General features: G+C 39.1%; 1 protein-coding gene across 3 annotated transcripts in view; it reads left to right on the forward strand.

The window, feature by feature from the left end:
* The window catches only part of ZDHHC15 (zinc finger DHHC-type palmitoyltransferase 15), a 28,391-nt gene extending 12,955 nt beyond the window's left edge, over positions 1–15,436 (forward strand). For all 3 annotated transcript variants that reach the window (XM_035541595.2, XM_035541596.2, XM_035541597.2), the window contains 4 exons: positions 20–146; positions 1,596–1,705; positions 7,628–7,711; positions 9,045–15,436. In XM_035541595.2, coding sequence (XP_035397488.1) covers positions 20–146; positions 1,596–1,705; positions 7,628–7,671 — 281 coding nt within the window. In that variant the 3' untranslated portion in view covers positions 7,672–7,711; positions 9,045–15,436. The remainder of the gene's footprint in view (positions 1–19; positions 147–1,595; positions 1,706–7,627; positions 7,712–9,044) is intronic.
* The last annotated feature ends 614 nt before the right edge of the window (positions 15,437–16,050 follow it).

The following is a 16,050-nucleotide window of genomic DNA, read 5'->3' on the forward strand; positions in this document are numbered from 1 at the left end:
AAATTGCATCTGTATGTAGAGGCTTTCTCAGCTCCAGTGTTTCAAAATGGCCCAGATAAAAACGGATTCAATCTTGGCTTTGTAAAGAATCTTCAACAAGTGTTTGGAGAAGAAAAAAAGCTGTGGTTGCTGCCTATTGCCTCTAGGTAAGTAATAATCAAGTCAGTGCTAAAAGCTGATAGAATTAACTAAAGGGACTGACTTCTAAATCTCTCGTATGGCCTCACGTGTTATGTCTATTACTGTGTGGCTTGGCTGCCTGCTATTGTACATCGCTGTAAATGCACCAGCAAGCAGCATCTGTGTTAATCCTGTACACAAGAAGTCTGGAAGTGAAAGCTTTCTGTCAGGTAAACACACTGCACAGGGTGTTTGAACTTTCTTTTTAGACTCCTGGCAACGTGTGGATGGGTGTTCACTGCAAAAATGCAGATTTCTTCATCCTCAGACTCCTGTGGCTGAAACGATTTATGCTATTTAATTTAGGGGAAGGTGTCATTTTGGCACTTAGTCGACCAGCAGTAAAGTATACTCCAATTAAATTCCTTTAGTTATTGCACACAATTTAAAATAACTTCATAGCACAGCAACTTGAAACTTTTTCGAGTAGTGGTGTATAAGATCTAAGACCCAGTTGCATCCCAAGTGCCATCTGTTTTCTGCTTCTAAGAATAGTCCAAGGGAAAAGATTAGCACAGGAAGTCTTTCTGTTAATGAAAGGCAGCACAGAATGCTAGTCAGAGGCACGTTAACAGGGCGTGTAGTAATCCTAGGGAGAACACCCAGGTTATTTTCCTTGGGTAAGGATAAATTATCAGAAGAGAAAGGTACTTCAGCTAATTTACAGTTCCTCTGTATAGGCTGCTGGATGTTACGAATTGAAATATGGGGCAGACCAATCTGTAACATCCTGTTTTTAACCTTGTTAGTTTATTTTACATGAATTTCAGTAATTTGTTTGATATCCAGACACACAAACACATTTATATTTGGTAGAGTAAAGGAAAAACAGCTTTTCCAGTTTTAGATTTTTTGCATGGGGTATTTTTTTTTCCCATGTTATTTACAGGTTTAGGTCACAGGAAAGTTGGTCTTGTCTTTCAGTAACATTTAACTAAGATTGGGACCATTTCCTATTGGGCATCATTCAAACACTTAAGTATAATTTCTGCTCTGAAGAGTCTATGGTATAGATAAAAACAGGTAAAATTGCTCTTTCTACATAAATATTTTCCTTAGTTCCCTCTCACTTCTAGCTGTCCGTAAGTTTTTTTTTTTTTCTGTTGTGTCCAAATGTCTTGATCAAGTTACACGTTTAAATTCTGCTAGAAATTTCTTCATTCAGGACATAGGTTTTAATTTTATTCTCCAAAGAGCTTGAAGGAATTCAGGTTTGAAACTAGTAAAATTTAGTATCAGCTGCCACAAAAAATAAACACAGTATTTTTCAAAACTTTAAAGCATATTAAGTAAACATTGGATATTCAGGCATAAGAAAACTTTGTTTGCAGAGGCAGAAAGAACATGTGTAGAAATAATAATCCTTCAGAATCACTCGCTACTTCTTTACAGCATTTTTATATTTTTGTATGCAGCCAGGGTGATGGACACTTTTTCCCAATGAGAGCTTTGTGTGAAGCTCAGAATCCTCTCCTAGCAAATGAAGAGCAGTGGGAAGATGATGGAATAGATGAAGAGCCTCATGGTAAGGTAGCCCTAAAGGAAATTAGTTGTGTCTTGAGCTACAGTGACTAATTCCTGAATTATGAGAGCTAATCAAATTTAAAAAAAAAGTGCGTTGGCTAAATCACTAGGCAGCTCTGACTTGATTAATGAACACACACTATAAATAAGCCCTACTTTGAAATCAGGTGTGTGGTTTATTTGTGTTTGTTTTTTTTTAGTAGTAGCTTTATACTTGCAAATAAATGGACTGAGAGGTTGTTACAAGTTGCAGAAAGAAATTGAAATTTCCACAAACTGAATGTATTTATATATATACGCTGTTGTGTGCAACATAGTTACTGGAGACATAAAGCTGTGCCTACAAAAATAAAAAGACTAAGAGGTTTTTACATGCATTTATCCTCTGAGAGTTTGAAAATGTGCATGCAAGCACCTGAATGTAGTGTTACATTTAGGAAGCTACTTTATACTTTGTTCAGTTTTAGTACAAGAGGATAAAAGTTCATCTGGTTTTGATGTTATAACACTTACAGATTAGACAGTACCTATCTATGTGCTATCTAATCTTTATAAAATATATATGCTGAGAGCATTTCTGGGTGAACTGGCATGTTTGTACAATAGATTTAATCAGTTTCTGAAATGATAACGTATTTTTTATGCTATGGATGTTCTATTAGAAAAAGGACTTTATATGTATATCCATTCTTTGATTTTTGTGAGATGCATCCAAAATTAGTTTAATGGTTTGTTACTACTACTATTCTCTGCTCGAATGTGAGGGTTTTTTTCTTACATATTTATCACCAGGCTTTGGTCGTTGGAGAATACAGTATGTAGCAGAATATCAGGGTTAATGTCAGGGTTCATATTTATCATGTCACCAGGATTCAGAAATCCTGCTGCTAAGTTAAGCAAGAGTTCATATTTTTTTGTTTTGTTTTGTTTTCTGTAGACCAAGGATGTCATCCACATTTATAGTAACAGTAAAACTGACAGCAACATTTCTACATGCTATAGGAAAGACAATTAGATTCTCTTGAAAGAAACGTCATAAGCTCCCTGTTCTTTTCACTTCTACAGAATGGTGAAAGCATGTTTAATTCTAAGGTTGCTGTAATTAATGGATCAAGCAAGTATACTTGGAGAACAAAATACCACTGCTTTATTGTTCAGAGACTTGGTTTCCATAGTCGCTTTCTTTATTGCTACAGAACGGTTTTCAGAAACTTTGCCAATCATGTCCCCTCTCATGGCATACATTTTAATGATAGGTGCACAACATATGTTTGGAAACCCATGAGAAAGGCAGTTGTCTTGGTTAAAAGGGAAAACAAGAACTTTCCACGTGAATTTTTGTATAGGTGTGTGAAATACCGTGCAATGAGCTCTTTAATCTGAGCAGCACAGTATTTGCTCTTCAGTCTCTGGTTAGGTCTTACTTGCAACCATTTGTTCCACTGCAAAATAAACAGCCTATGTTTTTTCCAAGGCATGCTGCATGTACTGCTGGGAAAGTGTACTCTCCAGGATTTTGTGAATAGGGCTAAAGAGGCTCATTTCAGCTTTACTTCAGATTAACTGCTTTAATTAGTTAGTGTTTGTGTGGGTAGAAAACTATCTGTTCCTCCTGTTTTGTTCTATATATTTTGGCAGTGATAAGGTAACACAAATTGACTGTAAAAATAACAAAATATGGCATCTCTGTGTATTGCTTATGATGCTTAAAATAACTCCTTTAGGAATCAATCTGAAGTTCTTCCAACTTTTCCGAAGTACAAAAATTCTCTGAATAAAAAATTAATTCGTAAAGTATGAAAATGTTTGACAGTGACATGAATTTTGGCCAAGTCGGATCCCAGAATCTGAATCTGGAGCTTACATGAAGTCCCACAGTTTGTAGTGCTTATGAAATAAATGGCCTTTACTAGTCTTTCTTGGTGAAAAAAACGTTTGTAATTTTAATCCAAGAACCTGTAAAGCTGTAACAACGGTAGAATAGAACATCTTTCTGTTTTACAAAAGCCAAACTGAGGCTGTGCACAGGTAAACACAAAAGTGCGAAAACAGGCTGAGCACATTCCATGAGGGGATGGCTAGCTGTTAGTCTATGGACCTCGGCCACAACTGGAGAAGGTTTTTTTGTTTTCTTTCTGTAGAGAGTGTGAAGTAAAGATGGGAACAAGAAATAAAACAATGCCCTAGGTAAGGACAATGTGTCTTGTGTGTCTACAAATAAGTGATTTGGAGCTGGAATTCAGCTGCTAGTGCAAACATTGAGAGGAATCCACTTCCCTTATTCTTCTTACAAACAGCGAAATCCTCCTGTCACCTCTCAGTCTGAACATCTGAATTTTGCAAGATAAAATCCCTCAAGGGGATTAGGGGGGGAGTGTGTGTGGCTGGGAGGGGAGGAAGCTAGTGCCCTTCCCTGGATGTTGCTGTGGCCGGTGCTGCAGACCAGCGTGGCTCCCAGTTGTAATGCAGCTTTCATCTCTGTCAATGATCTAGTTTCACAAGCGCAGGGATGCGCAAGAGCTTTCATCAAAAAGCTCTGTGGCAGACAAGGGATGCCTGAGTCTTCACTCCATGACCACCAGGTAGGGTCACAACTGATTCAATAACAACGCATGTAAAATATTTTAAAGTAGTTTTCTGATACATGATAAATCTATCTCTTGGAGCATTTTTTCTAAACTTGTCACTGTACCATTGTGCCTGTGCAGATAACAAACGTCTCTTTATCATTTTGAGTAATGTAAAAGATGTTGGGGGAGACATCACCTGGACATTAATCACCCATAGACAAAGCTGGAGCTGAGTAAGCACAGAAAGGCAGGTATTTCAATCCTGCAGTCTTAGGAGATGGCACTGCCAGCTGCATCAAGATCAGAGTAATAACTGCCCTGTTGTATTTAAGCGGGGTCTCTCTCCTCCTGGAGTTTCACCTGCAATTGCTCATGCACCTGTGTTATGTAGCAGGGCATAGTAACGAGGGCTCTCCTCATCAGTCATTAAGGGGATTTGGAGAGTCACGAGGAGAGGACAAACCCAACTGACAGCAAGGAGGTGAGGTAGCTTCGTCTGGGGTCCCAAGAGTGTCCAGGCCACCTTCTCAGTCATCTTATCCATAAGGTTGTCCTTTTTTTCTGTGATACAGATATTTAAATGTGTGTGCCCTTACTGGTTGGATTTTTGGTTTATATATATCTTCTGACTTGCTAAGGCTTTTAATGTTTCACTTAGGGGCAAAAAATTATTGTGGGGAACCTTTTGTTTCATTTCTTAGCCAGAGACTGAAAACATTTGCTTCCAAAGTCATGGTAAAGTGATTTTTTTTTTCAGATTTATTAATACTCATCCCTTATTCACAGGCATCTGTTTAATCTGTCTAGCCAGCGAGCTACCCCAAATCACATGCTGGCAGCTTTTATAAGGTTATCAGTTTTTTCAAAGAATTCATCTATAATGCATTTGACGCGTTGGTTGCGGATGTGTCGGTACTGTGAATGCTTGTGCTCTTTGTCTCATGGAGCCTAGGGTAGGACAGCCATTTGTATACATTCATAGCAACATCTGATTTCTTAGATTGATTAATAATTTAATAATATGTTTCATTTTAACTTGTACAAAAGGCTTCAGTATGAATCAAATCTTTCCTCAATTGTTCTCATCTTCAAAAATTTGTCATCTGCACTAAGTAACATCTTTCCAGCAGAAACCAGCATATCCTGAGAAATAGGTGGAAGTTGGTGATCTCTGTTGATGTGATGAAGCTTCAGGTGTCTGAAGGCATGTGTTTGGAATTTCAATTCAGATTGGTAGGAGTCTAATTAAAGGAGCATCATGTCCTGCGATACCAGCTAATTTGGTGTAGCGGTCCTTTGAGTAGAGAAGTCATCTGTTGTGATTGTAGGGATTAAATTTCTATCCATCGAGAAATTAAAAAAGCTACTTAGATGCTGGAAGCTGAGCAGAGATTGCTCAGACAGTACAATGGTGTATTGTGCAATCCAGTAAACTGAGACAAAACACTAGATTTGCATCTCTGGATTTCAGGCGTGATATAAATGTTTAAATTGCATCTGGCAGAAGAAGGATTAAGTTAAAGCAGTGCTAAACCTTGCGTCACTGACTGCGTTCTAATCAGTTTTCAAACGACAGAGGGGTACCTGTGCAGGAATCCGCATCAGTTTAACCAAATGCATTGGCAAATATATTTAGTAAAACCAATATGGTTTTGTATGTGGATCAGACCTGCAGCTGCTAAATGAATTACTTGAAAAAAAGATATTCCATAAGAAGTTGGTAGTGAAATTTCAGCGAGACACATGTCCCAGGGTAGCAGATCTATATATCCTTTTACCAGTTCCCTTTGGCACTTCAAACTTATTTTTTTCTAAAGGTATGCAGTATAAAAGGCTGTTGCCTGGAACTTCCCATCTGAATAAATAGATTTTGCATGATAAAATAGATGTCTATGCTAATAAATATGGAAATAGCAGTGGTTCCTCATATGCATAATAAAGAAACAAAAGGCCTAGGCAAATTTATTTATTGTGTACGTATTGTTGACTGGTAAGGGGGAAGTGTTTGCTGTTTGTTTTTCTTCCTTTACCTTAAGAAGGTTCTGTGCCAAGTTGATTTTTGACACTGCTTGATGCCACTCTTGCATTTTGACCATCGTGTATAACAGTGAGCTCTGGATTTTAAAACTGAACAGCGCCAGGTCAGTTAAGATGTCTACAGAACAATACAGTTTTGAAATCCTGTTTTTAACAGGCATGAGAACAACTCTATAAGTTACATTAGGGAATTGAATCTTCATCCTACAGCTGCTGCAGATTTTTTTTTGTTGGGTGTCTTTCTGTTTCCTTTTTTTGATAGGACAGTTTGTTTCACTTAACTGTGTTTTGCAGGTGGCGAGAAGTGCAGTATGATAATATTCCTCTCAGGCAGGCTGTGAAGATAGATCTATGCATATAGACTGCTTTTGAGGTTCTCATGCATTAGTGGCTGTAATAACACAGTTCTACAGTTAGAACAAAAAGTGATTGTCACCTACAATTAGAAGGATGCTATTTCCAGTAAACATGAGGTATGAGCTGCTTTCAGACCAGTTGATAAACTAGTTGTTTTAAACAGTCTGCAAGTAATTGTAGACCGCTATTAGGTTGACCCTGAGCTTCCTCTTCACCACATTAAACAGGCCCAATTGCCTCAACCTTATAGGTTTAAAGTAGAAATTTCTGTTCTGCGTACCTCTGGCTTACATCTGACCTGCACTGCTTTCAGTTTTCCAGGGTTTGGACTGTGTGTATTTATAGAAACATGATGTTTTTATTTTGCAAGTGAAAATGTTAGGAATAAACTATCGTGAATGATGATATATTCCATATATTAATATATTATGTATTTCTACCTCTGCTGTACTAATGCAAATGTATTCAGCAAATGTGATTTCCTGGTTCAGTAAGCTCTGGTGCCCTCACTCCCTTCTGACAGAAGGGTTTGGGGAGAGTTCATTGTAGACCCAAATGATGATGTTTTACTCTTGCTTGTGTTCTCACCACTGCTTTTCTTGTTTGCAAGGCATCAGCAAATGAAGCTCTAAGCTTAGAGTTTTTAGATTACATCTCACACAATATAAGTAAACCAGTATAATTTTCTAATCAGAAGGGTCTGAAATGTTCCATTAAAACTGAAAGATCTTTATTTGTCATAGTGGCTTTACAGTTTGTGACACGGTTATGAAATAGATGAAGCCAATAATAGAGTAATCTCAGTTAAAATACTGCTGTTAAGTTAGCTCTGACAAGTGGTTGTCTATTTTTGTTTGGAATGATTCTTAAAGACACGCTGCCATACTTAGTGAAAAATACATTCTTAGTGAGAAAAACAGATTCACTTATCTCTAACTACTTTGTTTTTCCTTGTATAGATTCCACTGAAGCTTCATCCCTTGCCATAGAAAGGGAGACATAGCGGTTTGAAAATGGTGGCAGTACAAAGCTTGTTCAGAAAGGTCAGTATATCTTTCTTGGTTATCTTCAGAACAGCCATTCTGCAGACAATTTGGTAGGTAATCTTGGACAGGTTTTGACTTTAACAGTGGCGTATCTCACTTGACACTTGGGCAGTCATTTAACATGTCAAAGGCTTTAGAGTGGCGGGGCTGTGATAGAATCATAGAATGGTTTGGGTTGGAAGGGACCTTAAAGATAATCTAATTCCAACCCTTTGCCATGGGCAGGGACACCTCCCACTAGATCAGGTTGCCCAAAGCCCCATCCAGCCTGGCCTTGGGCACTGCCAGGGATGGGGCATCCACAGCTTATGTGGGCAACCTGTTCCTCACAGAAGGGCAAAGACCCTTTCACCAGAATGTCATGTTGATGCAACTGAGCATGGCAGTATTTCACCAATATTTCTCCATCTTGTCCAGAAATACATTGTTTAAGAGAACCTAAAAGAAAATAGTGTCTCTCTAGTAGCCCTGGGCTGGACGTTTGCATGGTTTACACAAGAGCCAAAAACGCTGTTTATTAGGGGAGGATACAACCCCGGCAGCTCCTCTGCTGAATGTGGCAGGAATGATTCTTGCCCCTACGTTGTTTAATTACAAGAACAAAAGTCTGTTCCGTGGCTTGTGAAAGGTGAGGGATGGTGGAGATAAGGTCTTGAAAGCAACTGAGGGTGAGAACAGCCACACTGTGCTCTATGCACTTGTGAGTAAATGGAAGTAGCTGGTAATACCCACATCACCCATTGCTCTTATTTAGTTTTCTTTCATTCTGAAGAAACTTGGGGGCAACAACAGATGATACGGTTTGCTGCTACCAGAACGTTCACTGGTTGATAATTTGTCCTGACTTTCGTAACAGGGGGGAGGTATCCTGCACGTATATTCTTTCAATCAGCTGCACGTGGTGTCCTCTTTGGTCTCCACGAAGCCTTTTCACAGTGCGGTATTGTTGCCCAAGATTCAAGGAGCATCTTCTGCTGTCCTACGTGCAGAAGGTGGAGTAATTAGATAGAACTCGCCTCTCTGCTTGCTCTGGATGTTGACTAACTCTGTGTTGAGAGTTAAAGCACTGTGAGCAACTCGAAGTTTTTATAAATGGGCTTCTTGCATATTGTATGTGTGATCCCATTTTCTGCCACTGAGAAGAAAAACCTCAGAAAAACCTTAGTCAATGAGGACTACGTACTGCCATTCCACTGAGGGGGTGAAAAAGAAGCACTTTCCCTGTTACTCTGCATGGCTTTAAAATGATGCTCAAAGTCAAGACTAGACATATATTTCTGATCAGATCAGTGCTTTTATAGTTACACATTTTTCTTTATTTGAATTTCAGCTTTCCTCTCAGGAGTTAACATCCCTTTTCTTTGCATGGACTTCAGTTGTGAGGGGCAGAAAATAAGTGGATCTTCAAGATGAGAAAACATCATGAAGTATCATCTGATTGGAATCTGCATTCTAGAGTGCTTCTCCAGAAATCCCGCTATCCAGATGTTTCAAGGCTTTATAAGTTTAAGTTATGGAGTGAACAGAACAGTTTTACAGAGTGATTCTGGCCAATCTTCTTTGGCCTGCTCTCTTTATTTTATAGATAATATATATTTTTTATTCAAAAGAGGTAAAAAGTATTGATACGAGTGCATTTCCAAAGGCCTTTTCATTTTGCAAACATCAGGGACTTGAGTTCTCAAAATTCTTCCAAGCCATAATATTCTTGGGGATGGTATTTATATTGAGACTGATTCTCTAACCTTCTCTGACAAGTGGCATTTTCTAATGTGCTTAAAGTTCTGAGTCAGTTTAACTCAATGAGAGACAGACTCATTTAAATTTGGCACTAAATTGATAGTTGGATATATGTTTGTTGAAAGACAAAGTGCTGAACATGTATATATACATATGCAAGTGTGTACGAAAACAAAATATTCACATTGCCAGTATCAAGATTCAAGAATATTGTGGCCATAGATGCTTTTTTTTCTAGGAAAGTGTAATTACATTAGATTTTGAGTTACTGTGCCCTTTAAGCCCAATCCTACTTGCAGGTACCTAAAATGCAAATGGATGTTTTAGACATTACAATGTGCATTAATTACTAGGGCTAAAATGACAGTTTGCATGGTAATTAGAGCATTATCAACTCATTCCTGGATCAGTGTTTGATGGAAATTTTTGTGTTCGTGGAGTAAGAAAGGAAGAAGTAAATTTGAAACACGAGTTAGAAATGTGCACTGAATGTTTAGCTCCAACAGTAGTGTTTGGAGTTTACACTCCACAGCAGTGGTTTTAATCCCATAATGCTGAAGAGACATTTGGTGAACTTGATTATTTCAAACTTCTTCCTCAGTAAATGTATTGACTGGTATTTTGAACGTGTTTCAGCACCGAGAGGTGATTATGGTTTTTTTTTCTTTATTTTACTCCATTGGCAGTCAAAGGAATGTATTGCTGTTTTTATTCTGTGGAATAGAACTGAAAATTTGCTGGCAGGATGACATGCATTTTTCTAGATCCAAGTCGTTCTTTTATCTGCATGATTCAGACCTGGCAACTCCATCTCATGTTTGAATTAGGTACATGTTTAATGTGTTAGTATACTGCGTCTAAGATCATTTGTTAGTGTTTTCTATCCTGATTTTGTTTGTTCATCAGCCCATTTGTATTGACTTTGACTACAGAAGCAGTTGTCAGGAGAAATTACCTGGTAAGTATCTGTTTGGTGACAAAGGCCTTGGCTACATACTTGTCTTTTCTCCTCTATTTACTCTGCTGCTGTTACCAGCGGAAATGTGTTAGTGAGATAGAAGAGACTCTTGCAGAGATTTTTGTCCATAAGAGTAGAAGTTTAACTACCTGGTATAAACCGTGCCCTTTGGACAGATATTTTATACATCAAACTCTATACTTAGGTTTAGAAGAGGCGGTAGACTCTGTAGAATGTGTTGTTATTGCTGAAGTTGAGGTCTTGGGAATTGGGGCGGGTTCTCCCAGTCGCAGTGTAGGTTACTCTCCTTCCTCCTCTGGCTGTTGCCGAAGGCTCTTTGAATGTTACCACTTCTGGTGGGTGGCTCTCTCATCTGACAGCTGTCGACCAACAAAACTATTTTTCCTATTAAATCTAAACCTTCATTTCTAATAGAAATCCTGTGCTGGATCTTAAGCTGTCAAAGGTGGCAGTAGAATTGGTCACTTCTTGGCTGGCAAAATGTATTCTAGAGGGGAAGGTGGCAGTTAAACAGAGCAGGAAATGTATAGGAATTTAGCACCATTACTTGTGTATTTGTGCCTTTAAACTGTTAAATTCCTTGTTTATAAAAGCAGGAGGATAAATCGCCAACTCTACTTTCCATCCTGTCAACTGAAATGTGTTTTTAAGACAGGAACGTCAAAGCTGTGTTTGAAGCCAAGTGGATTTACAAGAGTTTCTGAGCAGGTTCTTGTGTCTGTTCTGCATTTGGTTCTGTTCACAGCCATGCCATCCTTGCAGGGTTGTTTCTCTGCCAAACAGCAGCAGAAGAGCTGCCTAGAAGATCTAGAGGCAGATCCCTGCCTGCTGTCTAGCTGCAGCGTTGTTCCTTAGCCAGTAAAATCTATTTTGTCTTCTAATTATTATTAAAACAGATGTCTTTATGATAATGCAGCTTTCCAGCTCAGACTTAGAAGCAGCTTTAAAAGGTTTCCAGGTGCTTAAATGATGCTTTGACACCTTTCGTTAACATACTCATATTAAGTAATTTTTCTTGTGGTTAGTAATGGCAAATTTTCCTTTTCTTAAAAGCTGCTCAGCCTCGCTTAGCTAGAACAAACTCTTGTGCAGGTGGAAATGATAAATAATTTGATAGCTGCAGAGCCATAAGTCAACATTCACACCTGTCAGATTCTGAAAGCTTCAGAGTGAGACATGAAACAAATACTGAAGCGGACAAATCCTGGTGTATCTGAGTGACTGAACAAACTCCATTTTGTTTTCTTCTGCTGAGTTGGAGGAGATGCCCTTCCTACAGCCTAGTATTTGGACTGTGTATGCTGAATTCGAGTGCAGCAGAATAGTTGGGCAGGTTCCTCTGCCTCCCTGGGTTAAAGCCGAGTGCAGAAAGCTGCCGTGCAGGTGATGGTGCCCAGGAATGCAGAGTCTGGGGGGTGGCTGCTGAAGCCACAATGAGCCTGTGTTCTTCAGGGCAGCCTGTAAATGAACAGCTGAGTCTCCCTGGGGAAGCTTAGTGTTCCTCCACATACTGCTACTAGATCTTTCTGCTCAGCGCATTAGTGCAGCTGATGCTTCAGACATCATTCCAGATGACCTACTAAGGAGAACACAGTGTTTTCAGCTGGCATTTTTGGCCTTTAAGAAGACTGTTAACTAGAGATCTGGGCAGCATAAAAGCAGTCATTTTCATTGCACCCACTGCTACCTATGGCTGGGCTCCTGTTTACTTTTTAAATTGGCTTTTTGTTTGCTTAGCTTCTGAAAGAAAATTGTATACAAAGAATGTGGTAAATGCAGGATGCGTGAGGTTCTGTCAAATATACCAGGTAAATGCACTGGAACACAAATTCCTCAGGCTGCCTGTAATCACTGCTGCAGGTAACAAAACAGGTAAAGTATTCAGCTGAGTGCATTTTAGATTTTTTAACATGCAAATAAAATTTTACCCCTTTAAGGGGTAAAATCCACTGGTGCAGTCTGCAGGGTAGATATCCCTGTTCTCTGAGGCTAATGCTCCAAAATAATTTACCAGTAACAGCCACCTCCTCTCCTCTCCCCGTCTCTCCCACGTACATTCAGGTACAGTTCCCTTAGAGCAGACATCACATTGATGTCTCTGTGGATTGTATTACACTAAGTCCTGTCCCTGGCCAGTGAGTGTTGTCCAAGGAATTAGGACTTTAATAAGCATCACTGCACTGCAATTTTTTTTCTCTTGCTGAATTGGTACCCTGTGGTTTTGGAGTAGAAGAAGATTGTATTCCTTTAAGCAAGGAGCAGTACTGTGTTTTCGTAGGCCTGTACTAGTGCATGTAGTGTGCTGTAGCTGATGGAGGCCAGGAAGCTTTTTAATAGCACTATAGCAATGAATGTTTACTTCCTGGAACAAACCAGAGATGTGATTCAGCAAAATCTGAAACTGTACTTTTTATATTCTGTATGCTGACGTGGACTGAAAGCACAACTTAGTAGTAGTTACAAAACTCGATGCATGAAGTCTGTAACATAGTATGAATGTAAAGCGTCAGGGAAAAATAGAACTTAACCTTTTCCTCCCCGTAGTTAGATGTAGAGGAAGATGTGTGGGGATGTATTCAGGGACCAGCTGCCTCCAGCGTAGTCGCTAAGCCAGCAGAACAGATTTGCTGTTTGCATAGCTAGCTCGTTCCTGAACGTGTTGAATTAGCAGGCTAAGGAGGTGCTGTTGACCTTGTTTGTTAGGCCAGAATTAATTAACTTAGAGTCACATTTTCATTTCAGTGACTCTAATGGTACAAATTTTTGAAATCAATCCATAGTACTTGAACATACCTGGATTTTATTGATATTTTTCCAATTCTATCAGCTTCTGTTTTGTTACAGAACACGTGTAAAAATAAACCTGTTCCGAAGCCATCAATTAAAGCGTACTCATGGTAGGGTGGCTTCTGTCATTAAAAGTAATGGTCTGTCAAACAGTTTGGCAGTGACGAGCGTTTCCAGGTTGTGGCATTATTATGTACTCTTCCTGCTTAATGCGTTAGTTCCTTTTCTGGTAATTAACACTGAGACCATACCCACTGTTGCAGTTTTATTCTTAACTGTCCTTTCTCCATCTCCCTTTATGCTCTTCCTCCCGAACGCATAGCTCCAATATATCAGCTTTCAGCTGTTTGTGCTGTTTTCTTTGGATACTAACAAGATGAGTAGGTGTCATTTTAACCAGTTGGGCCATGTATTTTGTTTGTAATTAATCTTAATGTTTGTCAGGTATCGCTTTGTGATTTTCATCGTTCGGGCTCAGCTTGCTTTGTTCAGGGCAGTGGGATCCACCTTCCTGCATTGCTTTTCTCTTTCCTATAAATCTTATTTCTTCATGTTCTAGCTTCAGTTTGAAATGTAAACCTTGTGAAGTACAACGTAAGTTTACTTTTCTAATATGAGCATATAAGCTGGTTACGCCTTCATGCTGCTTGATTTATTTTTTTCTGTATAAGGTTAAGATTTACAGCAGCGTGTGTAAAGCTTTAATGGAAAACAGCTACTGTTCAGAAAAAAAAAAAGGTTTATGTTAAGGAAAAAAAGTACAAGGGGATTATCCTTGCTTCTTATTCCAATTGTGCTTAAAAAAAAAAAAAAAGCAACAAAGACACCTGATTGCATCAAATGCTGATATCAAACAGCTTATATAACACAAAGGTGTTTTACCTGATGGAGTTTCTGCTATTTCAATACTCAGTAGACTTAAACTTTTCATTGGGGCTAAATCCCATGCGAAGCCTGGAGAGAGGAAAAAAAACACTTCTTCCTCCCCATCTCCGTTCTGAATTAGGGTTGTGTGCTGCACCTCCTCAGATCACCATTTTCCTAAATTTATAAGAGACACAAAAATCCAGTGGATTCTTGAAAATGTTGGTTTGTTTTCTTTGTCGTGCCTGTTCCTGGAGGATCCAGGATGTGTACAAGCAGGAGGTTCTCGTATAGACACCTGGCATCCTGCTGATGTAACGAACCTGGGCGGGTGCAGACGTGGCCTCCACGGAGGAGGAGATAAGATATTTCTGACTCAGAGATTGTGTGAAGAGGTAGGTGGAACGTGTGGTGCTGTTCTGAATTAACTCCATGCGCAGGCATTCCTCTTTTGCAATAATTACGTTAATGTATAACTTCTGTTGTGCTCATTGATCATGTAGACTCGAGCTATCCCCAGTAATTCCAGATTGCATTGTTAGGAGCTGGGAGCTTCTATCGTGGCTTCCCTCTTGCTAGTAACATAAAACAGAAAGGATCAGGTTGCTATAAATTATTCCACCTGTCCCAGCTGTTGATTTCAGCTGAGAATCAGGCTGGTTTGGGATTAGGAAGCTCCGCTTGGGAGCCGATATGCTACCTCTCCAACTGGGTCAGAACTTTCACTGTAAACCACTGTAGTATAAAGAGCTTCTCATATCAAGGAAGACTGGCTTAGTGGGCTCTGTGCCAATAACTACTAAATTATTCAAAATAGTAACATAAATTTCATTTATTATTATATTCAGTTGCTTTTTAGGAAACCAGGATGGCCTGGTGTTGGTATTTATACGTATCTTGAGTCTGCAAACTTTGCATACAGTCAACACTATTCTGTTCGGCAGCGGACATGACACTCAGTGTTGGGTTGTTTAATACTAATTTCTTATCCCTTAATTTAATAGGAAGTAAATGTTTTCCAGGGAACATTGCAAACGGTCCGCTGACAGCATTTGGGATGTTTAGTAGGGTTCAGGAGTTTAATGCTGTTGCCAGCATTGAGACTTTTGATATCAAATGGGTTTTTACAAAAGCTTTGGATACTTGTTTTTAATTGTCTGACAAACATTGTCTTTAATATGAATGCTTTGTGTATGTTTCACTAGCATTTTCCGAGTGTTTGTATGGTTTCTACAGCTGGATATACTGTACATTCTGCTTTTGTCATTTTCTATTATGGTTTATACTAGAAAGCCTGCACAGTTTATACTGTACTGCAGGCAAGGACTGCATTAAAACCATTTTTGGTTAATTTGTTATACTTGTGAGTGATTATTTCCTATGATTTAGCCCATGACAAGGGAAAATACTCTCTTTCTGGAAACCTTACAGAACCTTAATTAATTGGAATTACTGTCTAGAGTGGGGAAGGTTCTTCATCTGTACCAAAAAAATAGGTTAATTAAATCCTGCCCCCTTGTCTTACAAGGCATTGGTTGGAGCAGCCCAGGCCTTACATTCCAGCCCTTTGACAAAGAGGTAACAAGCCTGCGATGACAGTGTGTAATCCCCCACTTTTTAGAATATTTAAAAAGTAATAATGGACTACGTTGTCTTTGTATGTTAATTCTCCAAAAGTTAGAGTAAGGTAAGATACGAGCTAGTTTGCGTATTGTGTCCTTACTGGCACATATGATAAAGACAAAGAAAGCAAGTATTTGGCCATAGATTTATGCCTGGTCTGATTCATACAATCACTGCATTGGCTGTTTTGGAAGGGTGTGAATTAATGAGGACCAGAGCTTTAATGAGGAGCAGGGCTTTTGACTTTAAGCCCTGCTGCTCTGTGAACAGAGCTAGAATTTGAGCCCAGCTTTTTGCCATTTACTTTTCTTTACAATGGTCAGTGATACTGATTCATCCATGG

This window comes from Cygnus atratus, chromosome 13 (genome assembly GCF_013377495.2).
Source record: "Cygnus atratus isolate AKBS03 ecotype Queensland, Australia chromosome 13, CAtr_DNAZoo_HiC_assembly, whole genome shotgun sequence".
NCBI classification, from domain to species: domain Eukaryota; kingdom Metazoa; phylum Chordata; class Aves; order Anseriformes; family Anatidae; genus Cygnus; species Cygnus atratus.